The sequence below is a fragment of the Spermophilus citellus genome (genome assembly GCF_964194105.1).
Source record: "Spermophilus citellus genome assembly, chromosome: 3".
In the NCBI taxonomy this organism is placed as follows: domain Eukaryota; kingdom Metazoa; phylum Chordata; class Mammalia; order Rodentia; family Sciuridae; genus Spermophilus; species Spermophilus citellus.
This window is the reverse complement of record NC_138184.1, coordinates 183,212,752-183,237,996: the sequence shown is the minus strand read 5'-3', so window position 1 is coordinate 183,237,996 and position 25,245 is coordinate 183,212,752. Positions and strand designations below refer to the sequence as shown.

Here is a 25,245-nt window from a genome sequence, read left to right as displayed (position 1 = left end):
AAAAGGCCTGCCCAGACTGCAGTGTCAGGATTGGCAGAATCTCTCTGGTTAAAACGCTGTGCTGCTGTGAGGAATGCCTCCCATTTAATTTTCTTGTAACCCCTTCTGCGATGCACCACTAACAGTTCCAGAGAGACCATTTCTGTACTATTTGTTTAAAATAAATCTTCTGATATGATTCTAAAGTTTTTTGAAAATCAAATAAAGAAGGTAAATGTTGACGTTTAGGGTCTCCACATCCATTTCCCTTCTATAACCTATGGCAATTCCAAAGTTCTGTTTACTTATTTAAAGGTTAGGAAATTTTTTAAAAAGAAAAACTGAATAAAAATGATGAAAGATGAAAGTCCAGCATCTTACCAATGAGAAATAAATCAGCTAGTTCGTAAGTCCATCATGAATTCTGGGGAAGAAAATCAGGAACTGTAAACTGAATGGTATTGATTCATTTAGAGAGACTGACAGTTGGCTAAGCAACCAGATCCAGAAAATTACAGGGTAATCATTACCACTTGTATCAATTCAGAGTTGCATTTCTAGCGACATACCACGGGTTCAATAAACCCTGTCATGTTTAATATTTAAGTAATGACTTGAATGAAGACAGAAAGATGTATCTACTTCACAGAGAGTATGCATTTCATTTCTTTATTCTCTGATGATACTAACATCCAAGACCTACTCTCAGCAGAATCTGGCTCATCTCTCATTGATGTTGCAGGCCACACTAAGTCCAAATGTTTTACACACACACACACACACACACACACACACACACACACACAAATACATCTCCTAGTCATTAAGAATCATTGTCAAATGTTTTATATCAAACATTCAAATAACCACAATCTGCTTCATCACTAAGCAACAAGAAAATTTTTTCCCTATGTAATTAGTTTTTAGTTATTTATTTTTATTTGATCTTTTTAGAAATACATGACAGTAGAGTATATTTTGACATGTTTATAACCACAGAGAGTATATCTTATCCTTATAGGTTTTCAGAAAGTCACCTACTTCTACTCTAAAATCCTGGAAATCCTGACTGACAACTGATGTGATATGAAAATTGCTCAAGTGATACAACGAGGAATTTAACACAGGAAACATAGAGTCATTTATTCCAGGCCCACAGTATTTCAAGTGCCTTGGGTACCTTCTCTTTCATCTAGGCAATAACATATTTGACAGAGGTAGAAACTGAGGCTCAGAGAGTCACTCAGGAGCAAACTTGAAGCCAGGTCTAACCAACTCTAATGCCCATGTGCTTTCTACTTCATCACACAGCCTTCTTAATTGTTCTTATTTATGAATGAGTATTTTGAAAAGATATTGACACAGTATATCGCCTCTGAGTGTGCCACCGTGGAGCATCTGAAAAGTATGGATTGCTGTGGGCAGTGGGACAGCCATAATTGTCCTGACTTCCTAAAGGCTGTTGAAGTCAGGTGCTGGCAGGCAGAGGAAAAGTGGGCTCCTAGAAAACTTAACCTCGAAGCTACGATTGCAGAGGAAGCAGTTTTTACTTGAAGTATGTGTTTATCTGGGGTAGACTGAGAGAGGAAGCTGAAAGAGACCATGGCAAAGCTCTGCCATGTCCTCCCCAAACGTAAGACAGTCTTCCTCCCCAAGGCAGGAAAGCAAAGCACCACCTGTGGAGGAAAAGGAACTAGGAGAAGATGAATCACTGTCTCCAAATAGGTGGAAGGCAATCAGACTTGTTAGAAACCTGACTAGAATTTAGAAATAGTACCAGTGGCTGGAACTTACCATAAGGACGTGAGATAATATGTCCTAACTCGTTTTATAATTGCTGGAAAAGTTTGACACTTCAATTTTAAATAGAAGCCAGAGAGGTCACTTGGCTCCCTCGGTAAGATTCTGCATGTCATTTAAGGTTGGCTCTGTGGTGGAGGTGATGGGAGCAGAGTGGGTGGACGGACAAGAATACAAGAGAGGTTTTAAGAAGTTTAACAGTCTGGCTTGGGAGACAGACTGGATACACTTGAGTTACTGAGTGACTAATACAATGCTCAGGAAAATACAGACAATGGAGTGTTAAGCATCTGACATGTGATTGAATTCAGACAAAAGAGTGAATGGAAGACAGAGTGTCAGGCAAAGCTGTCCGAAAGAAACTTAAGCAGGACCTTGAAAAAAATGCAAAGAAAGAAAAGCATCATTTTTTCTTTTTCAAATTCCCCACAGTGTCAGGAAAATGTGAAAAAGCACTCCTTTCAAATTCAACAAATATGACTTCTGCTGCCCGAGAATAACCTCTTGCTTTTCCTGTTTCTCATGACCATTAATTTCTTTATTTTGCTGATATCTGCTAAAGATTGATGACATGCCTGTCAACCAGTTGTTAAGCAGATTGCAATCTCTAGGATTTCACCGAGTCTTATTGTGGAAACCCTGTGAAGCTGATATTATTGTCCTTTTTAGACAAGAAGCCCAAAGTCCACCCAGCTCATGGCAGAACAAAACCAGGTCCATGGGCGTCCAATCCCTTGCTCCTTCCACTAGGCATTCTGCTGAGCCTTTCATTGGATCTTCCCTAGCATTTAGATAGCCTCCTGAAAATAAGCATTTTGCATAACTGAAGCAAAAGTTTTTCCAGCCAGCCTTAGCATTTGTAAGAAACACAGGCCAATGTCCTTCCAGAATGCAAGAGGTGGAAGGAGCTGCTGAAATGCAACAGGAGGCAGACAGTAAGCAGCACATGAAAGGATGTGCACTTAGGAGAACATCAGTCTGAGGTTCTGGCCCAAACCGTGATGATTCATGGAACTGGAGAATTGGATGAAATTTCAGTGTTTATATAACACATGCAGAGACTGATATGCAATGGACTTAACTATTACCTAGCCTTTGGTGACACTGTGAAGGAAGCCAGCACTTAGTTTCTTATTCTGAAGCATTCAGTATCTTTCCCACATTTGCCTAAAGTGCCCTGCTTGTTTAGTAGGGTTCTAAATGAAGCTATAGTCTGCTGATCACACTAGAATGTAGATGGACACTAGAATCAGTTGGGAAGATTTTTTTTAAATCCCAAAACTCTGGTGAATCAGAACTTTAAGGATAGGACCCAGGTATCTGATATGCAGCCAAGCTTATGACCAAGATTTACACCATAGGCATGAAAGACCTGGCTGATGGGCAATGGAAACAATCAATTAGGCCAAACAAGTGGGAGCCACCTCCCAAGTCATGTGATTTAATACTGGCTCAGCCACTTGAGCCTAACTGTCTACAATTGACTTCTCCTTCATAGGTCTGCTTCAGCACCCTGCCTGAATGGCACCTTCTTATCCTTCCAGGCTGAGCTCAGCCTTCTCTCCATTGCTTTTCCTTCTCTCTCCACTGACCACTTCACCTAGGTCAGATCAGCTGCCCTCTGTGTATTTCTGTGGCATGTTAGTATACTTTAGAAATTCTTCTTCTTATATTATAGTTATTTATTCCAGTGTCTATTGTTTCACTAATAGGAAGCAAGCTAGGAAAAGGGGAAAGGAAAGGTTTTGGAGTCATTTAGAACTGAATTTGAGTCCCTGATGATGACCTTGAACATCCTCTCTGAGCCAGTTTCCTTACATAAATTGGTAAAAATAATACTAAATATGGAGAGTTCTTATGTTCTGTTACACAGCAGCTAGGGATGAAATTGTACCGGTAGCCACCCCCATCCTCATCTCTGAGGATGGGCACTGCATTCAGTGTGGCAGCCTTTGGTGCCTCATCCCACAGCCAACAACAGCAGCTACTTAGTAAATGCTGAAATAAATGCAAAGATGACCAGAATGTATGAGTGTAGAGATGAGATGTGAATTTCCAAAAGCAATTTGCAAGAAGGCAAAGAGAGAAGAATGTGCACAGGCTTTGCTGGAAGGTAAGACCACACTAAATGGTACAAGAGATGTATGCTGGAAAGGAAGTGACAATGTGGGGGTGGGGGGCAGCAGAGCCATTGTTAGAGGACCTCAGCAGCAACTCAGGGAGAGAGAGTTTGGACTTTGTTAGGCAGTTATTGCAGGTTTGTATCTCTAAAGCTTTGAAGGTATTTCTTTACCTTTCCATTGAGCAGATAGGTGGCAGGCTGCATGATATTCATCAAAACGCCCACTGGACTCCAGCTAAATTTGTATCTCAAAGGGTTGTCTGAATGTTCAGGGGCTGGGATCCCACCACAGTAGGAAATGTAAGATTCAATCTGTAAATAAAAACATTAATGGATGAGAGAGAATAAAAAATAAGTTAGGGAGAATAATGGATTTAAATCATCAGTTCAGGGCAATGATATTCATGGGGTAAATCTGCTGTAACGTTTTTCTTCTTTTGAAGTATTAAAGCTTTTAAATATATGTCCTTAACATCAGACACTACTTGATTAACTCAGTTGTATTTGATAAACATTAAAAATAAAAGGGATGTCTAGAGAGAGTAACTAACATTTTGTTCATTTAAAAATGAACTTCTTATCAATTACTTCTTATCAATTCCAGTTCATATTAAAATTTACATGTATTTGTATATTCCAAAAATTGAAACAGTTAACATATTCAATAGTACTTTGTTATGTGCAAATATCTCATACTCCAACATAATGATGATATTCCAAAGACCCTTTTCTCACTTTCAAAAGTCAGACTATATTACAGAACCTCCAAAGCAGTCTAAATTCTTTATGAAGCTAAAATATTGTAGTAATGTCCATTTTTTTCTAAAAATTATTTGCTACCCAAGACTCAGACATTGTTTGATATTTTTGACTGATGGCACAAAATTTTATTTGAAATTCCCCTGCAAAGAATGAGCTATAATGCAGCAGCATCATTTGTGACAATTATAGAAAGACTGTGTACACGAGAAACGACCTCTTAATGTCTTTCTAAATGGACTTTGGGATTAAACTAGGCTCACCGTGGCTCCCACTTCTTTGGCCTTATCGATTGTTTCCATTGCCAACATGTGATCCAGCCCAGGGTCCAATCCCAATTCACCAATGACAGTGATTCCAGCATCCTCCACACTGCAAATAGGTGGAAAGAGGAACAACAAAAAGTTGGATAGAAAGTGAAAACAAAGCCACAGAGCCACTTAATTTGTTCGAAATGGTTGGAACGCACCTCTTTTCCAGTTCTTTTAGGGCTGGTGTGATGTAGCTTGCAGTGATCATGTTAACTTTGCTTGCAACACATGCCTTGGCCACGATAGGATGCAACACATAAGGCAACAGGCTTAAAAACAGAGGCAAAAACAAATAAGAAACTCTCTTTTCATTATGGATTGGATCTGGAATGTTCCCCCTAATCAGCAATGTACAGAGGAGGGACTTTGGGGAAGTAATTGGATGGACTCTGACCTCATCAGTGGATTAGTCCATTGATAGCTGAATAGGCTGCTGGGATGTAGTGAAAACTGTAGGCAAGTGGGGCACAGTTGGAGGAAGTGGGTACCTGAGAGCATGCCCTGGGGACTATGTCTTGTCCCTGCCCCTACCATCTCTCTGTTTCCTGGCTGTCATGAACTTCCTCTGTCCTGCCCTTTCACCATGATTTTCTGCCCAGTCTACTATGGACCAAAATCTCCTGAACCCTGAGCCGAAACAAATTTTTCCCAAAGTTACTTTCTTCAGGTGTTTGTCATTGTTGCAAAAAGCTGACTAACACACACCCCCTTCCGACGTACCTTTATCTGTACTAACATTCAGTCCCAAGGCACTTCTCTCAGAAATGACCAACGACTCCCTGAAGTTCATAGAATAAATTCATCCTATTGGCACATCTAAAAGCCTCCTTAGTGACCCTCACTTAACCTCCATCTCTTCCCTCAGTCTGTTCATATGTTATATAGAAACAAAGGAGCAATTGTCATTCTTCACTCAAGGTCTAGATGGAAGGACTTCAGTTGATGTTGTTTTGATTTTTGGAAAATGGGATTAGAGCTGACCCCTCTTTTTGAAGGTGATATAATGGGCACTCAGTGGGACATAACTTGAGTCATTTGACTTCAACCCAATTAATCCAAAAGGATTAAAAGTATCAGTTGTAAAAAACACACTCAAAATGCAAATGGATTTTCAAAGAAACTAACCAAATTTGATTACTATTTCATATTAAATCATTAAAAACTAAAATTTTAAAAATTGAAACCATTAAAATTTATTATATTATTATATTTATTTGTAAAACATTTTTGCCCATTTTAGTTCTTAAACCCCTAACACTGTATTTATATCAAAATAACTTTTCCAACTTAAAAAATAATAAAGTTATTTAAGGAATAATACAGAATAATAATGTCTAATAAAATCACCACTATTCAGCATATAAAATTCACCATGTACAAAAAAGTTAAACACAAAACAGATTTTACTAAGGCTAACTGCTATTGAAGGCTACTAGTTTGCTTAATTTTGAATTTTGAACATTAATAAATTGCTTTTATCCATTATCTTGTCATATTTTGCTTCAGATTTCCTTCGAAGTGTGTTTTATTATGTTATTTTCTTTTTGTTTTATCAGAAAAATGGCATATTTAAGTATCCATGTGTGATAAGATAAATTATTTTTGCTTTACTAAGGTTAGACTACTCAAGTTTGAATCAGAATTATTTATCATAGTCATATCATTACCAGACAAGATCTATTTATCTTTAGCCAATTTTTGCTAAATAAAAATTAATTTATATAAAATATGTCTAATATGAGTAAACTTTTAAGTGCCCAAGGTGAGCCTATATTCAAAGATATCAAGAGGTAATGCATAACTTCCCACCTATAATTAGACTCACCTTTCATTCAATCTGTTTTCCAAGTCTACTTTTTTAAATGGACATTACAAAACTTCCTCCAAAGATACAATTTGAATCTGATCTAACTATGGACATTAAGCAATCACTATCAGTAAGCAGGTATTTTTTTTTCCTCCTACTTTGGAAAAAATTCTATTCTAAGAATAAATCACTATTCTCATGACTTTGACATTCAAATCTAGCACTGACCTCATGTATATCTATCAATCAATGTTAGATCTATAAAGTTCGATCTGCTTTTTTAAGCAGCAATAATCACTATATTGGAAGATATGTTCCCATGTAAGACTTAAAATGTTTATAGGAGAATCTCCTTTCCATTTAAGCCTTACAAGTCCAGAAGAAAAAATAGACAAAAACATGAAATATGAATACCTAATGATCCATGAATTCTACTTCAGGTTTAAAATCATCAGAACGTAGTCTATTTGGTCACCAAGAAACAAACACTAAAATGTTCATAGCAGCATAATTCATAAATTCAAAATCCAGAAACAACCTAAATATCTACCAACAGTCAAATAAATAGCAATTGTATATTCATACAAAAGAATTCTACAGTCATGAAAATAAATAAACTACAATTCCAGACAATAACAAACGTTTCTCACAATCACAATGTTGAATGAAGGAAGGATTACTGGTTGAACCCAAGTACATCAAGGTTGGAAACAGACAAAACCTAATCTGTATGTTAGAAGCCAGAAGAGCATTTACACTAGAGGACAAAGTTGATGAATGGTAAGTGACACAAAGAGTTCCTGGGGTACCACTCCCATTTGTTTCTTGATGTGGATATGTTCATTCTAAAAATTCACTGAGCTACAAGTTTTATGCACCTTATTGGATGCATATTTCAATTGAAAAGAGAACAGAGGAGCAGAGGAGAGAAGGGGAGAAGGAGAAAGACCAAGAGAAAACAAGGGAAGAGAAATAACAACCAAAAAGAAATATAGAACTCATTCTTTCCAAATACCTGATGACAAGATCCTGTGTTGCCACCAAGGAGCCCAACTTTTCTTCTTGTGTACAAATGTTCATGCTAACAGGATTGATATTATATTTCTTGCTTAACTGTTTAATTTGATTCATCATGTCAGAGCCTATTTCAAGAATTAAAAATTCCAATTTTTAGATTTCTTGCCACTGGACAAAGAGTAACATACAACATCTTCAAAAAATAATTTTAGAAAGAAAATTGTTATCTAAAATTTACATCAGTTTTTCTTCTTCCTAAAAACAACAACAACAAAAAAAAAAAAAACAAGGGCTTATTTACCTACTGTTATTTCTATGTTTCTGTCTCTTGACAGGTATTCTAACACAGGTTCAGACACGTAGCCAGATCCAAGAACCAAGACCTTTTTCTTGGTACTCATTGAAATTGATTGAACACGTTCTCTGTGGGGGGAAAAAATAGGTGGGGGGTATCATTTAAAATCTTATGCATTATATATAGCAGAATCTTGCTGTCCCAAAAACAAAGCAAAACCTAGACTATGAGGAAATAATTTCTCCCACACTACTTAAATAAGAACCTGAACAGAAATTCCCTATACCAAGATCTTTCATTTCCATTTTAGATTTTGTAGGATGAAGACAGAAGCCTCACATCACTGAGATGTCCTGTGTGTGTTTAGACCTCCCATGCAGACACTGGACCACTTCTTGGCTTACTCATAACTCTAAATTGGCTTTACAGTTTTTCTTTCCAGGGGATGTGATTCAGTCATGCTAAGGGCTTTCCTTTGGGACTTGATTTGAATCCTCACAACAGTGCAAAGAGACAATAATCTGAGATCACTATTATACACATTAGAAGTTGTTTTGCTATGTATCTTTAGCGTCATATGAGAACAGTCAAAATCATAGCTCTAAAATTACAAATGCAATGGCTTTACTGTAGAAACTTGAGGCTAATTCCAGGATGGAGTTTCATTTTCGAACAGTTTGTTCTGTTAGAATTCAAACCTTATTCTGGGAAAAAGCCTTTATTTCCTACAAACAGTGATGAAGACATCATTATAAACCCATTAATGCTTTGAATATGGAAGGTACTCATAAAGTGTCTTTTTTTAAGAGAGAGAGAGAGAGAAAATTTTTTAATATTTATTTTTTAGGGTTTTTTTTTTTTTTGGTGGACACAACATCTTTTATTTGTATGTGGTGCTGAGGATCGAACCCAGCGCCACACGCATGCCAGGCGAGCACGCTATAGTTTGAGCCACATCCCCAGCCCTCATTAAGTGTCTTTTGAATCAAATTCCCAAATATCAACATGAAACCATAGAGCTGGCCTAGTGCCAGAAGCTGTTTTAATCTTTAGGCCAGGATGTCTCTCAAATTATAAACCATGAATCTTTTCATTATTAACAAATGATAAATATAAATATAACATGTCCCTGCCTCTCTTCACTCACAACATACGCATATCACTAATGAGAAAAGATCTCCCCTAACTGCTATTCCCATCCCATTTCACCTTCCAAAGAATCACCATTAATTGGTTACTGTATAATCTTTCTATAACATTTTCTAAATTTTGTGTAATTAAAACTTTTTGATGTATAAATATAAAATGTTCAAAATATGTTTTAAAGCACTCATTCCTAGATTCTAACCCTGTTCACTTCTTCAGGATCTCCAAGCCCCTGGTTCCTGGTGAACGATCACTGGGCCAAGTGATGAAAAGAACACAAGAATCAGACAGGATTCAAACTAAGGTAAATTTTCCTTTCAAAATGCAATCTTCGTTCCTGAGAGAGGAGTGGGGTTTCTGCAGGGAGAGAGGTCAACAGAGCACCCCTTTTGTTTGTGTATTTTGCAACATATTACAGTTTCCATTTGCTTGGTTAAGAGGATTTATGAGTTGTATTACCTACTTTAAACTAAATTTACTTTCACAAATGGAAAGTGACTAAAAGATCACTGCAAAGAAATCAAGGATTGAAGATCATTCTTTTACTCTTAGTACAAACTTCTTCTTGGTTGCATTATGAGCTTATGAATAATAACAATATAATCAGGTGAGACTTTGGTCCCCAAAAGTTAAAATTACCAAGATTTAAAATGAAGATCTACATCAATTTTCTTTATCAGTAAATGCTCTAAATGCATACTGGGTCTCAAAATGTTATCTAATGATAGCATCTAGTTGTTCTGATTAGCAAGACTTAAAAAACTGTTTACCATAAATTCCAACTTTAAAGTATTCTATGTGTATTTTATAATGTCTGCATAATACACTGGCATATGTATTTATAACAAATGATTGAATAATCATTTGTTTAGGAGTTGCTGCTCATAAAAAAATTATTGAAATTAAAATATGACCAAATATTCTAAATTCATATGAACCTGTTTCACACTCCTGTGGTACCTCTTACTGTGTGGCTTGGAGCAAGCTAAGTAACCCCACCCCATACCCCACACCCACCAAGATTCAGTTTTCATATCTTTAAACTAGAGTCATGAGGATTAAAAGAACTAATGTTAGTGAGACACTGAAAATAGAAAAAAAATGCAATCTTCGTTATCAGTCTCCTAGCACAAGAATTCATTGGGGAAGGTAGAAGGGGAAGTCCTAATAGTTGGAACCAAGGAGACCTGCTACTACATGAAATATGGTACATTGTGAAGATATTATTGTCATTTGTCATATTAGCTATGTGACTGGTATAAGTAGTGAAATAGATAATCAGATAATGAGAATAAAAAGACAGAGGAAGCTGTAGGATACACCAAGTGCAGTTGCCCCTCTAGGAAATTCTCTGATGGCATTATAGAGCTAGCTTCTTTTAAAAAAATAATTAAACACTCTTTTGCCAGAATGCTTCATTGCCTCATTAAATAAAGCAAACCCATATGGGAAAGACATAACTTTGAAATACTTGATCTGGGCAGATCTTTTTACTCAATTCTTATAGGGAGAACCACTGAGCAAGACATATTTTAGTTTTCTCACTCTAGTTTCTCCTGAGAATTCAGTCACAAGCTATGTTTTTAAATGTGAAGAGACCAGTGGAGCAGATATAAATACAAACTAAGTGTAATCAGCTGGAGCAAATCAGAATATTCCAAAGAAGTGTCAAGGTTTTCAGAATCCAAGAAGAAAGAAACAGGAGTCTCAGCTGAGTACCTAAGAGAACTGTTATCTTAGGTAGATTTGCTAAAACATTATGTGGTGCCTTCTTTCAAATGAGAATCCCTAGGGAAAATTACCTGTCACTATTTGCTTTGTTCACTATTTCCCTTAATGTCTTTCTAAAAGCCCATTTTCCAGAACCACACACTAGAAAAAAGAGAGTCCCAACCTTCATCTAAAATCCAAATGGAAAACACCACAGTGGAGTTAATATTCTCAGTTCCCTTTGAAAAAATGACTGAGGAATCAAAACACATGAAATGCTAGAGGAAGAACAAGGGGCTACTCAAATGACAGCCCTTTTGGACTTTTGCTTATTTAAGTCCAGTCACTTCGCTTGGATGTTCTACATTTACAGAGACGACAGGATCAAAATTAGCAGGCTGTAAAAGCCTAAAATTAAGAACTCCCATTGAAGTTTTTAAAAAATACTCATCAAATCCAAGAACAAATGTATATAAAACAGGAGAATCTAAACAGTACTTACCTACTCTCTCGAAGTTTCTGGATATATTTGTATTTATCAGTCAATGTACCGTTGGATGTGATCACTGCCTAAATGTATATGACACAAGAAATTTCTTTTAGCATCCAACTAATTCAGTCCTACAAACATGGGCTGGTGACCAACAGAAAAGAGGCAGAGAGGCAGAAGTCAAAAGTCACCCACACTCTCCTCCTGCTGTCTCCCAAAATTGAGTCAGACAATGACAAAAGTCACATCTCTCATATTAACATCCCAGCATCCTTCTAGCCTTCCTCCCTTCTTCCTAAATTTCCAGAGAGAAAGAAAGAGGGAGAGAGAATGAACAAAGGACAGAGGGGAGTGAGGATGGTATTCAGAAAATACATTCATGTAAAGAAATTCTTATAACTTACGTCTCGCACCACAGGAGAAAAGTTCTGACTTTCAAGAGGCTGTGATGCGTCTGATAATAACTGAAAGAAAAGAGATTCAGGAGAGATAAGTGATATTGAGAAGGTGACCTCTTGGTGTTTGTATCCATACTAAAATATTAATCAAAAAACTGAAAAAATTATTAGAATTTATTGAAGATCATTAAATATAAATACTTGGCAATAGAAATCTTCTACAAGTAATCAAGTCTGCTCCTAAGAGTGTGTGGTATTTCCATCCAATTTTAAAACTAAATTTTGACAGCAATCATTGCTTGCTAAGAACACACACAAAAGCTGATCTTTCCCACCTACTTAGATGCATCATATTGAGTAGATTATAAATAACCACAAGCTTTAGACCTCTGTTACAGAGATCCTCCATTCCAAAGGTTTAAGCTGATCCTTTGGAAGTAGAGAATGGGGTTTGCACTCAGCAAGCCCCCGCCCCCACAGTATTAGCTCTATGTGTAGGCATATCGGCATCTTGAAAGTGGTGGAGAGAGTGACTTGAAGAAATAGAACACAAAAGTCACACACACTCTCCTCCCACGGTCTCCCAATATTGAGTCACACAATGACAAAAGTCACATCTCTCATATTAACATCTAAGCGTTCTTCTAGTCCTCCTCCCTAGAAGAACCTAGATATCCAGCCTTATATATACTGCCAAGCAATAGAGGGTATAGAAGTCAGTGTTATATCTGATTGGCAGGGAAGGCAATTTCTAGAGCCCTTACCCAAGTGAAAAGGAGAAAATGTACCTAGCAGCAACAGAGGGTTTACTTACTGTACTAAGACAAATAGAAATTATTTTCATGTATCATATCATAAGACGTACAGGCTATCTATTGGAATACAGACACTTTTCTAAAAGACAAAAGATGTGTATCTGTAAGCCAAGAGATACTGTGAGAAGCTCACGGAGTCAACAAAACTGGGGTCCTCCCAGTGATTCCCTCTCAGTCACCCTTCTTGGAAAGATTTCTAAGAAGATTCCTCCCAACGTGACCACAGACCAGAAGATGCTAATAAATAATAATGTGAGGTTCTAATGTCATTTGGCATGTGGTCAATGACTCAACTTGTGCAATTCCCTCTGTTTTCTCTTTTTGTCTCTAATTCCACAGCCTTATCTGGGCCTCACTGTTACCAAGAGAACTGCCTCCTACCTCAACCTCTTCCATCTCTCCCCAGTCTAAAATGCCAGTTTGATTGTTCTATGTCTGTTTAAAATAACCAAGTAGCTGACTCTCTGCTGCCTTTAATATGAATTCTCTAGCTTCCTATATGGGTACTAGACTCTCTACACCCTCAGCTCTTTTGGGTCTTCTACCAAGCACTCATTCCTATTAAACAGCTTGCCCTTGCCTACCTGGAACTAACTCCCTCTCTTCTTCCTCCAAGATATAACTGAAGAACCATCTCTTCTCTGAATCCCTTACCAAAATCTGCCTCCAAGTACATCTTCAAGGTAAGAACTGCACATAGCATCTTACCATGTGTCTGCCACATGATATGATGGCAAATATTCAACAAATAAATGATTGGATACATGAAATAATAAATTATTTAAAACTAAATAGATTTTTTTTCCAAACAGAGAACCAAATAGTTGGCAAGAAAGATGAACATAGAAGACAACAAAAATCTGCTCAATTACTGCATTTAACTGTCTCCCTTTCTAGAATGTGATCATAACAAAATTCAAGCACAAGGGTCCTAAATCATAGGGTATGTCTTGTCACTTTTACATATAAGACCTTTGATACCCCATCACTGTTTCCTAAATTAATAGCAAGCTATTCATCTTAGTGTTTAAAAAGTCTTACAAAAACAAAATTAAAAATAAACATGACTCTTTACAATATAAAAGTAACACATTTATCTTTACTGAGTCAGACTTGACAACTCCACTCACAGAACCCATCCCTTAAGAAAATTCCTACCTTTGTTTCATCTCCTTCACATTAAATGTCTCCCACTCAAGCCAACTTAAGTGTCATCTCTTTCCTAAGTTGGTTCAACAAGAAGCTCCCTCTCCCTCCACAACTCCACTAGCATCTTTTTGATGGCGATCACATCCCAGCTTATGGCAGGGTTGTACAGTTGCCCCGTCCTCTTTCTGAATCTCATGCTTCTACAGGTCAGAAGCCATATTTTAATCTCTCTCTATAGACAAGCCTTGTTCCAACAAAAATCTGCCAAATGTAACTGAAGCAAAATTGCCAAATTACTTGCGAAGTGATAGCCTGTATCCTGCAATACAACAGAGCTTCGGTGGACCTTGAGTCAAAAAAAAAAAAAAAAAAAAGGAGAAAGGAAAGAAAAAAGAAAGAAAGGTAACCTAGAGGGAAAGAGGAAAGTGCATATACTCTAAATCTAGTTTCAATGAGGGTATCAGAAAGACTACATAGACAATATAGTGATTTTTTTAGTGGCAAGCAGACATACATAAATCAAGACTATGAAATAAAGACATTCACTGTTTTTCACAGAAGGCCAGTGCTTAAAGATAATGCTGAGACAGATGGCCCTAAGATTATACCTCTGCTACTATTTTGAGAACTATAGGTACATATAATATGAAGAATCTGGTTTAATCATCAGATACCCAAGTAATATCTCCTGCCTCAATGTAACCCAAAATCTGACATTTTTAAGATTGCTGTACTGCCTAAAATTCTATCAACCACTGGATTTACACAGGTGCAAATATATCAACTTCTTAAATGTATATTTTCTATCCAGCAATGGTCATTATCTAGTTTCAGACCAATCTCTACTGAGAAAAAAAAATGGCTAAAACATAAAAAGCCTCAAATTTTAGGCTCAAAGAGTATTGAAGACTTGATGTACCTTAACTTGGAAAAGAAAGCCCAAAGAGATGAGTCCAACATTTGACATCTTTTGTCTCCTTCAGGCAGTTGCCAATAGAAAAGTAGTGTCTGAAATGCTGAGAGGTTGAGCAGAAGACAGCAGAAAGGCTGAAAAGCTGGGAAGAGATTTTGTATGACTTTTAACAGTAGAGTAACAAAAACTGGAATTTGAGGTCAGTTGAAGAGAAATCCTAATGAACACAAGATTTTCATTTAGGATACTAAAAGACTCTATTCTAAAATAAGTAGTAAATTGAAGAACATTAGTTCTCAAAGGACTGGAGCACAGCTTTGAGTTACTTACACCCCTAACTGAATTGAGGTGATTTTCTCCTAATATAGATATTTGTTCCCTGTCAAAAACAAAGGAAATCTCTAGAGGAAAATCACACCACATCCAGAGCCTCAAATCATCTCTAAAACTTTATATATGTAGTATCTATCATTCAATCAAAAATAAACAGGCATATGAAATGATAAGAACTGACTTTGAAACCCTAAGAAAAGAGCATAACATAAACAGACACAAGAAGTTGATTGAAATTATCAAAAAATAAATTTAAACTGTGATTAGTACCTTCAAAAAACAAAAGTACAAGATAGCTAACTTAAATAGAGAATGGATAAATTTTTAAATGATCAAATATAAATTCCCATTAGATTATAAAATAAAATAATTAAAGTTAATAATTCAGTCAGCTAAAGGGAAGATTAAGGCTGGGTTTGTAGCTCAGTGGTAGAGCGCTGGCCTAGCATATACGACGCACTGGGTTCGATCTCCAGCACCACATAAAAAAATAAATAAATAAATAAAGGGAAGATTAATGAATTGGTACACAGGACATCTATATAACTTTCAAAAGTCACCAAAATTTTCTACTGTTAGAAGTCAGGATAGTGGGTACCTTTAGGAAGAAGAGTCCCCCCTTCTTCCCATAGTGCTGGGAGAAGAAGAAGGGGGTTTCTGGGATGCTAATAGTGTTCTACTTTTGACTTATGTAGTATTCCCAGGGGTCTCTTTGTGATAAGTTATCATGCTGTACTCTTATGTATCACTTATCAGGGATGTTTTACTATTTTATAAGTATTTACTTAATATAAAATCTTGTATTTATATTTTGTCTTTAATAAAAATTGTATTTATTAAGACATTTACTGTTATAATAAGTTACATGGGCTAACTCTTAATCATACTTTAGTGCAAATTCATTGGACTGGTTTGTTTTTCTCCTAACATCCATTTGAGGTGAACTGTACTGAGTGAATGACAATTTTTACTAAAGACAAACAATAATAAAATTTTGTGTTCTAAGGGACAAAATAAATAAACATATTTAGAATGTTGAGACATAATTTGTAAATTGACAATGACTTATAACAACTTCTTTGAATGGAAGACAATGTTAGAGCAACTCAAATGAAATGGGACAATTCAAGAATTAATAGTCAAAGCCATCCACAAGACACATTGATATTTAATATTTTCCATAACTTAGCCTAATTAAGTAAGAATTGTGCTGAAATCCATAATTTTAGCATCCAAAATTATGACTTATAGCTAAAATTCTCCAGTAGCACTTCTGGCTACTCTAAAACTCTGCTAGAGCCAAGTTGATTGAATATACTTCTTAGGACCAGAGGGTTTCATTTTAGGGAAAGGCTAAGCTCTTGCAAACCACCACTCCTGCAGATAACAAAATGAGCTCCGGGCAAAACACAAGCAACAACAAACTACACTGGGGACTTCAGAGAATGAAGAATAGCCAGCAGTCTGTGGAGAAGTATGAAAACAGGGAGGAAGACCAGAGCAACCGTGGAGTTGCCCTTTCTATGGGCATTGCTTTAAGGAAAAGTCATGCAGCATGAATGGGTGAAAACATGTTGAAAATGCACCAACTTTCTGACTTAAAGACACAGTGATGGGGCCCATAGCAAGCCTCCAGTGTGAGAGGATAAATGCCAAGAAAGGTAGATTCGGAAAAAGGACCGCCCAACTTCTAGGCAAACTACTCTGCGTCTCTAAGGGCTCCCACACTGAGCAAGAAAAGGCCAGATTATAGGCTTGCCAGGTAAAAATAAAAGAGCTGAAGGTTTATTTGACCTACTCCTTTCCACAGGTGAGAGAATTTTTAGCTAGCCTCTAACCAAGATAATTGTCTACTTTAGAAAATTAATACTTTTCACAAAATTATAACAATCCAGAATCTTCACAGCAAAACATTCATGTCATTCAGGACACAAGCCCAAATCACTCAATATATGACAAGTAGAAAACCATGATCCATTCTCAAAGGAAGAACAATCAACAAAGTTCAATCCCAAGTTCACTCTGAATGTTGCAAGGTTATATACATTAGTGCCTCCTTAGCCATGGTTTTACTTTCCACGGTTTCAATGACCCTTAGTCAATTACAGCCCAAAAATATTAAATAGAAAATTCCTGAAATAAAAAAATGCATACATTTTAAATTGTATACCATTCTGGGTACCATGATGTAATTTTACATAGTCCTTCTTCCTTCCACCAGGCATGGGAATCATCCCATTTTCTACTGTATCCACTGTGAATGTTACCCACTCCAAAGTCACTTTGTCTTGGTTATCAGATCATTTGAGGTGATATTGCATTGCTTATGTTCAAGTAATCATTATTATATATTAATCCATTGCTATGTATCTGTACCTAGGCAATTCACCTCGCGTCATCTCATCCCATGGGCATTGTATCATCTCACATCACGACAAGAAGAAGCTATATACAGTGCAATAAGAATTTTTGAGAGACAGCACACTGACATAACTTTATTACAGTATATTTTTATAATTATTCTATTAAATTATTAGTTATTATTATTAATTTCTTACTGTGTCTGATTTAGAAATTAAGCTTTATCAGAGTTGGATGTGGTAGTGCACACCAACTATAATGCCAGTTACTCAGGAGGCTAAGGCAAGTCTAGCCTAGAAAAAATAGCAAGTACCAATCTCAAAACAACAACAACAAAAACCCCTTTATCATAGGAACACATCTATAGCTAAATACATAGAATATAACAGAAATATCAATGGTTTCAGGTATCCACTCAGGGTCTTAGAATATTTCTCCTGCAGCTAAGGAAAATAAAAATAAAGACTATAAAGTGGCTTTTATAACTATGCTCCATATAATAAACAAAAATGCACTCACGAAATATTAAAATAAATTCTTAACAAGGAAATCAAAAACTGCCAAAACATGGCAATTCTAGAACTGAAAATACAATATTCAAATTTTCTTTTAAATCACAGGAGGGGCTTGTTAGCAGAATACAGAATACGAAGACATTTTCAGATAAAAGATAAAAGAACCTGTTACCAGCAAGTCTGTACTTTAAAAAGTGCTAAATTAAGAAGTTCAGTCTGCAAGAAAATAGGGCTAAAAGGAAATGAATGGAAAGCATCAAAAATAGTAAGTATCTGGGGAAATTTACTATTTTTTTTCTATACACATACTATACAGGCACTGAGACATTTACAATTTCAGAATTTTAGGACTGTAGAGACATTAAGGTGATATATTACCAGCACCTCATATTTTCAGAGGAAATGTCTGAGGCTCAGAAAGGTAGTGCTTAAAGCCATAAAAGCAAACAGATGTCTCCAAGACAACCTGGCATATGGACTCTCCTTATGCTACTTTAATCCCTCAACACCAGCTCCAAGACACATTGCAGGTCCAGCACCCATCAGGAACTCTTCACAGTCTCAACTTCTCTTTGCTTCTATTTCTTAATCTGTAAATGGGCTTTACAATGGCACCTTCCTGACAAGGTTCTCATGAGCGTTTAAAGTCAAAACAGAACCAGTTCTTTGAACACTGCCTTGAACACAGAAGATGCAATATTGCAGCCAACCATGTTAACACTGCCTGTCTGCATTTTCCAAAGCCTGCTACTTCTTCCTGCTGGCCTTTTTCAAGAAAAGAAACAAAGGGTCAAAGTGGAATACTGTTTATCTGTGCTCCATGAAGTTTAAATATGCTGTGTTTAAATTTTTTTTCAACTAAAAGTGTTTGTAAATTTTCCTGTGATTTCTTCTTAACCCATGAGTTGTTCAAAGATGGCAATAATTGACTGGAGGTTTGACTTGCTCTGGCTCCACTGACTATGGCCCCATCTTGGCCTGAGAACACCTGAGTGAGAATGTGAGAACAGCAAGAGCCACCATTTCCAGCTCTGGAATCCTTACCACAGGCAGGCAGCCATTAGCAAGAAAAGTAAAGTGCAGCTTTACTTTTGTCCAAGCCCAAGATAAATGCCAAAGTAAAAAAGAAAAAAAAAATGGAATTTAGAAAACACATTATTTCAGTTGTCCATCACTGATCACATAAGAAAGTTCAAGATTTCCACAAAAGCTGTCACTCAAGTCTGTTAATCATAGCACAATTCAGACCCCAATGTGAATTGACCTAGACAGCAAGAATTTTAAAATAGAGCAAGGCTTGCTGGGCATGGTGGTGCATGCAGTAATTCCAGCTACTCTGGAAGACGAGGCAGGAGGATCACAAACTTGAGACCAGTCTGAGCAACTTAGCAAGACCCTGTCTCAAAATAAAAAAGTAAAAAGGACTGGAGATACTGTCCAGTGGTAGAGCCCTGGATTTAACCCCCAATACTGAAAAAATAATAATAACAAATCAAGTTTTATAACAAACTGTATAATGAGAGACTAATGTAATTTGTAAGTAAGCTTGAAGGCAATGATATACTAACATTCCCTGTGAACCAAGTAAGCAGAATATGTAAAATAAAAGTGTATCAGGGGGATGGGCTGGCATTTCATTTTACAACAGATTTCTTAGACACAGAAGACCAGAACATTCATGAGATTGCTCCATAATTTTATTTAAAGTCAGAGTTGTTGCTGAGGAAACCAGTCTGCTTACCATTTCTTCAACATAAGGGTAAAGCATGTCTCCAAAGTATTCTGTAGCTTCAATTGGAAGTTGTGCTGGCAAATTGTCAATAGAACACATCAGAATCCCAGAGCCTTCAACACTAGAAAAAGCAATATGCTTTATTCAGAGGTACAAAACATTATTACTAAGCTCTAACTTCTCCTGATGTCTCCTCCACTATATTTGCTTCATTAGTTTTCATAATTCTGTACAAAATTATATAAGAATATAAACAAAACTTTTTCCTTCTTTAGCAACCCATCTCCCACTTAAATATAGTACATGTGTATTCAAATTTGCATGTGGTTTTTCTATCAAAAATTTTAACATGATTAAGCATCTCTTTCCAAATACACATGCCTTTATAAAGAAGTAAAACTGAGTACTTCAGTTTTCTTACCTTATCAAGGTAAGAAAGAGATGTATTATTGTGCATCTTTCACCATCTGACTACTTTAACAAACTTACCTATCATGAATAATATGCTGGTCAGCATCATACATGCAAAAAGGATGCTCTATTGTAGTACACTCCGTCATGAAATCTATAGATCCTCCTGTGTCCGCTGAAATGTCACATATTGCCACAAGTCTGAAATCAATATCAGTACTTAGAAAAGAGGATGGAATTCTGAAGCTTCCAACAAGACTAACAATGAATAACAATGAAAGATGCTTAGAACAATGTTCAATGTGGGTGCCAAATATTTTCCAGTCACTTGGGTTCTTTTTCTTATAGTTCAGTCTTTAAGACACTGTGAGGATCTGAGATATAAGAATCATCCCAGTATACAGTTTAGTCTTTACAAGAAAAAAAAAAGGAATGGAAGAAGAGAAGAAGAAAGGGAAGGAGTAAAAAAATAAAATAAAATTGGAAAATACCTTCCCTAGAAAAATCATTGACAGCAGACTGGTTATAGTTAAACCAGTTAACCATCTCTAAATAACTAGTAAAGTTTCAGTTACACTATTTCCACTTACTTAGTGCAATGGGCCCTCTACATCATGAATTCCACATCTGTAAATCCAAACAAGACTCAAAAAAATAATTGAAAAGAAAATTATACCTCTGCTCATCATGTACAAATATCTTTCTTTGTCATTATTCACCAAACAATTCAGCAAGCGATGATATGGTTCATTCTTTAAGACACTGTGCTATTACATAGCAATTTAATTGTATTAGGTAGTATAAGTGATCTAGAGATGATTTAAGTGTACAGGAGATATGCATAGGTTATATACAAGCATTCACTATTTATATAAGAGACTCGAGTATCTGCAGATAATGGTATTCACAGAGTTCTAGAAAAACATTCTCTCTAGATACAAATGACTATACTATGTAATTTTACATGTAATTACATGGAAATCTAGGATTGTGAACAAAAGTTTCAATCCAACATCTGAAAGCCTTCAGAGATTGGTTGTAATTTTCCTATACAATCTCCAATTACCACATGCCTACATAAATATTATGGATAGACTCAGTGTCTTAAATTATACATTAGCTCCATATTTACCAAGCTTCAGTTGGAAGTTGTGCTGGCAAATTGTCAATAGAACACATTATTTCTTGAAATTCTCCTTTTTCTCATTTCTCCCCAGTAAGGCTTTGCGGGGCCCAGTGTGTTAGCCACAAAACAGGTACTGTTAGGGACACTTTGCTTACAAGGGCCTGGAGGGCTGCTGACCCTTTAAATGACTGTTAACATGACTTCAAAGTTGTTTTTTATTTCTTTGTTAGCTTCAGATAAGATCCTTCAGACAAAATTCCAAGGAACCAGCCAAAATTGCCAAATCATGCTGACCCATGCATTTTAGGTGACCTAAACTTTGTTCGTTTTAATATTAGCTTCTCTGCCCAGAGGCATTCCCATTCTATCTTTTGAACATGCGATGTAGGAAGAAGCATGGCTTCAAACTGAGCATGCCTCTACATATGATGATGATAACTCTTTCCTATATGAATATGCATGAATTTCAAAAAAAATGTCTCTTTCTTTCTTTGCTCAGAGAATTATTCCCAATATTCTCCTTACTAACTGCAGGTAAGAAACTTTTCTTCACTCTCTATCTCCTGGTTGTGCTTGTGGGCTTTGCACTCATCAAAGGGAGAACTCTTGTGTTTGGTTACTAGTGCTCCCACTTTCTTTAAACACCCCTGATATTGTTGCTCCTACTATTCCCTAGCCATTTGCCTGCTATCAGCTGCATGCCTGAGAGCAGCAAATGTTGTTTTCCTCTTATCTATCCCTTAGTTTAGCAGAGTGCTAACAGACAAGTTGTTTGACAAATATTGGCTGATTGACTCATTCATTCAACATTTAATAATTATTTGAATGCCTATTCTATATCAGACGATGTACCCAGTGCTTGTGGCCATGATAAATGATACCTATCTTTAAGGAAATGAAGTTCTAATAGGAAAAAGAAAATTTTTAAAAACAAGAAAATAAATAATCATGAATTTAGGAGAGAAAAGGAAGGAAAAAAAAATGAGAGAGATTGCCACAGCACTAAGTCCTGATGAATCAAAATTTAAAAAGTTTAGAGTAAAAAGGGTTATTTTAAGTTTATCTTTGGGGGATATATACCCCTTTCCAATTCCCTCTTTTTGTTTTAATAAATACATTTTAATCTTTTATTTTATCCAATATTTGACTTTAAACTTCTCTCTTTTACCTTTTTCTATCTTGAATGTCTGTATCTAATAGTTGTCTTAGCTTTTTGTATTTTTAATCTGAAATACCTTTATTTGACATTTTTAACCATTTTCTATCTTATTTCTATCTTCTAGGTTTTTTTTTTTTTAAGGTTTGTACATTCACCCTTAGTTGCTTTTTTTCCTCCTAGTTTTCTTTTGTTTCCTATTTTATGGTTTTAAAATTCTTGTCTTCCTACATCTTTTTTATCTGTCTACATCTTCTTTATCTTTTTTCTTTTTAACTTTCTATACTTTTGTCTTTAAAGTTTTTCACTTCAAATTTTTAATCTTCTTTATCTAAATATCTTTTATCTTATTATCTTCCCATTTTCATGGGGTTTTTTTTTTCCTCCATCATGAAGGCATCTTAACCACCTTCAATTTAACCTTTTAAAGCCTTTTGCAACTTATTTAGACATTTTACAACTTTTTACTTTACCACACAAAGATTATCTCATCTCCCTCTTTTTGGTTTAATAAGTACATTTTAATAGTTTGATGAGTAAAGCAATCTTTTTTCCGCCATGAAGGTATCTCAACCATCTTCAATTTAACCTTTTAAAGCCTTCCAATTATCATCTATACTGTACTTTTAAATGTACTTTTTCACCACCTACAGCTTCACTCTTTTAAACGAGGCTTAGATTCTGTTTAAATCGCTTAATGTTAGTTTACATGGCTGCCCTTCAACTAAATGCCTTTTTTTTTATTTACTCCATTAAGAAGCTTTGTCTCAATCTGCCATGTACAAATACCTTTTTTCTTCTTTCTTCCTTTCTCAAGCTTTTAAAGTAAGTCTAGTTTCCTCAAAATCTTTTTAAATGGCATTTTACAACTTTTTACTTTACCACACAGAGATTATCTCATCTAGAAACATTTCTTTTTCTTTTAACCTTCCATATTAAAATAGATTTCCACATCTTGAATCTTTTTATATCTCTTTTCTAGCTATTAACCCTTTTTATAAATTCACACTCTGAACCAACTCTTATAAAATTTCCGATTTAGACAAATTACTCCACTTTAATAAGATGAAATACTTTCATGGTTTTTTTTTTTTTGGTACTATAATACTATAATTGAAACCCAACTGAAACTTCTTATACTCTTTGTATATAAATTACACCTGATAGAATCTTAACACTTAGTAACCTTGTTTCAGCAAAGACATAGACCAAAGCAATATTAAACCTTTTTCCATTCACCAATTTATGAAAACACACATAATGTTTAAATATATTACCTTATGTAACTTAATAAGTAAAAAACACTTGATTTTATATTTAGTGGTTGATATTTTAACACTTTAGCTTTGTAAATTAATCAGATATCTGTAAAAACCAAGATCTTAGACAAATGTAGTAAACAGAACTAGCCATCTCTTTCTTGTTGAAGAAAAATCCTTCTACAGGATACCATGATGGTCCCATTGATATACTTAATAACTCATCTTTATAAAGCCATGGGCTACATTTTTTAATTGTATCAACATATGTCCTAACTGTTCTTGGTCTTACTGGGGTGCCTTCTTCCTCTAACAATTTCTCTTCCTCGGGGGTGAACAACTTCAAACCTTGAGTCAACCATTTTCCCCAGTTTGCCTGAGAAATTTCTAGGAACAGGCAACTTGAAATAAAAACAAAATAAATCACAACAAGAACACATTGTTTTTTGAAATGGTCACCCATTCTTTTGCTCTCCTTCAGAGGCGAGCAATTTCACTTACCTCCAAGTTTCAGAGTTCCCCGCAGGGACCACCAAATGCCGCAGTCTGGCTGGGCACAAAATCACGAGCCACTCACACTTGTAGATTCAAACAGCAATTCTTTATTCCCGAACTCACACCGGCACTCTACACACGTTCTGGGGAAATTTTTTTTTGTTTCAGAACCCCGACTCCGGACAATCACTGGGTCAGGACCTTTCCATTGTCCTGTTCCAAAGTACCTTAGGCTTATGTACATTTTTTGGATACATAGAGTGCCGGTGTGAGTTCGGGAATAAAGAATTGCTGTTTGAATCTACAAGGTGTGAGTGGCTCGTGATTTTGTGCCCAGCCAGACTGTGGCAAGAGATGGGAATGGGACGAAAGAGAAGACTTCTGAGGAGGTTCCTCAAGATCCCTATGGAATTGCAGGAGTCAGAAGAAAGGTTTAATGAGAGAGGGTTAACTGTGCCATATGTTGCTAAGAGGGCAAGTCAGTCATAAACAACCAAGTTCTCTGATATGTAGGAACATTATAAGTTTGACTTCCCTAACAATGTATGCTGCTACTAAAAACTTCCATTAGTGCTGAAGTAAAATTCTTACCTGTGAGGTAATGCAGGGCAGCCTTCAACAGCAGCAACTGAGGACTTGACTGGAGCCAAGAGACTTTGAGCATCATGGCGGGTTAATAGGCGAGGAGTGTTTTGTTCCCAGTAGATTCCATTAATTAAACAAGTTGTATAAGGTGCAATCTGTAAAGTAAGTTCACATTCAACAAAACAGGAGATAGCCTATTTCAATACCGTGTGCTACCTATCAATAAAATCCCACAGAAATAATATTACTTCTAATGAATATAGCTACCTTTTGAAGCAAAAATAAAAATACCCTCACAGATTTCAAAATATAATTACCCTCATTATGGAAGAAAATATGAACATAATAAATACACTAATAGGGTTGGGGTTGTGGCTCAGTGGTAGAGCCTGGCATGCATGAGGCACTGGGTTCAAACCCAGCACCACATAAAAAAACTAAATAAACAAAATAAAGGTATTGTGTTCATCTACAACTAAAAATATTTTTAAATAAATAAAAATAAATATACTAATGTTTTTGTCTATTGCATAGCAAAGAAAAGAAGAGAGAATCAAGTAA

At 35.9% G+C, this 25,245-nt stretch overlaps 1 protein-coding gene across 4 annotated transcripts in view; it reads right to left on the bottom strand.

Annotated features, from left to right (window-relative positions):
• The window catches only part of AASS (aminoadipate-semialdehyde synthase), a 53,757-nt gene that overhangs the window by 10,071 nt on the left and 18,441 nt on the right, over nucleotides 1-25,245 (bottom strand). For 3 of the 4 annotated variants that reach the window (XM_081285331.1, XM_081285332.1, XM_081285334.1), the window contains 10 exons: nucleotides 24,691-24,839; nucleotides 20,142-20,264; nucleotides 19,662-19,773; nucleotides 11,841-11,900; nucleotides 11,449-11,516; nucleotides 8,097-8,218; nucleotides 7,794-7,920; nucleotides 5,130-5,240; nucleotides 4,924-5,032; nucleotides 4,073-4,213 (listed from right to left, as the gene is read on the bottom strand). In XM_081285331.1, coding sequence (XP_081141457.1) covers nucleotides 4,073-4,213; nucleotides 4,924-5,032; nucleotides 5,130-5,240; nucleotides 7,794-7,920; nucleotides 8,097-8,218; nucleotides 11,449-11,516; nucleotides 11,841-11,900; nucleotides 19,662-19,773; nucleotides 20,142-20,264; nucleotides 24,691-24,839 — 1,122 coding nt within the window. The remainder of the gene's footprint in view (nucleotides 1-4,072; nucleotides 4,214-4,923; nucleotides 5,033-5,129; nucleotides 5,241-7,793; nucleotides 7,921-8,096; nucleotides 8,219-11,448; nucleotides 11,517-11,840; nucleotides 11,901-19,661; nucleotides 19,774-20,141; nucleotides 20,265-24,690; nucleotides 24,840-25,245) is intronic. The other variant, XM_081285333.1, reaches the window with a different exon arrangement.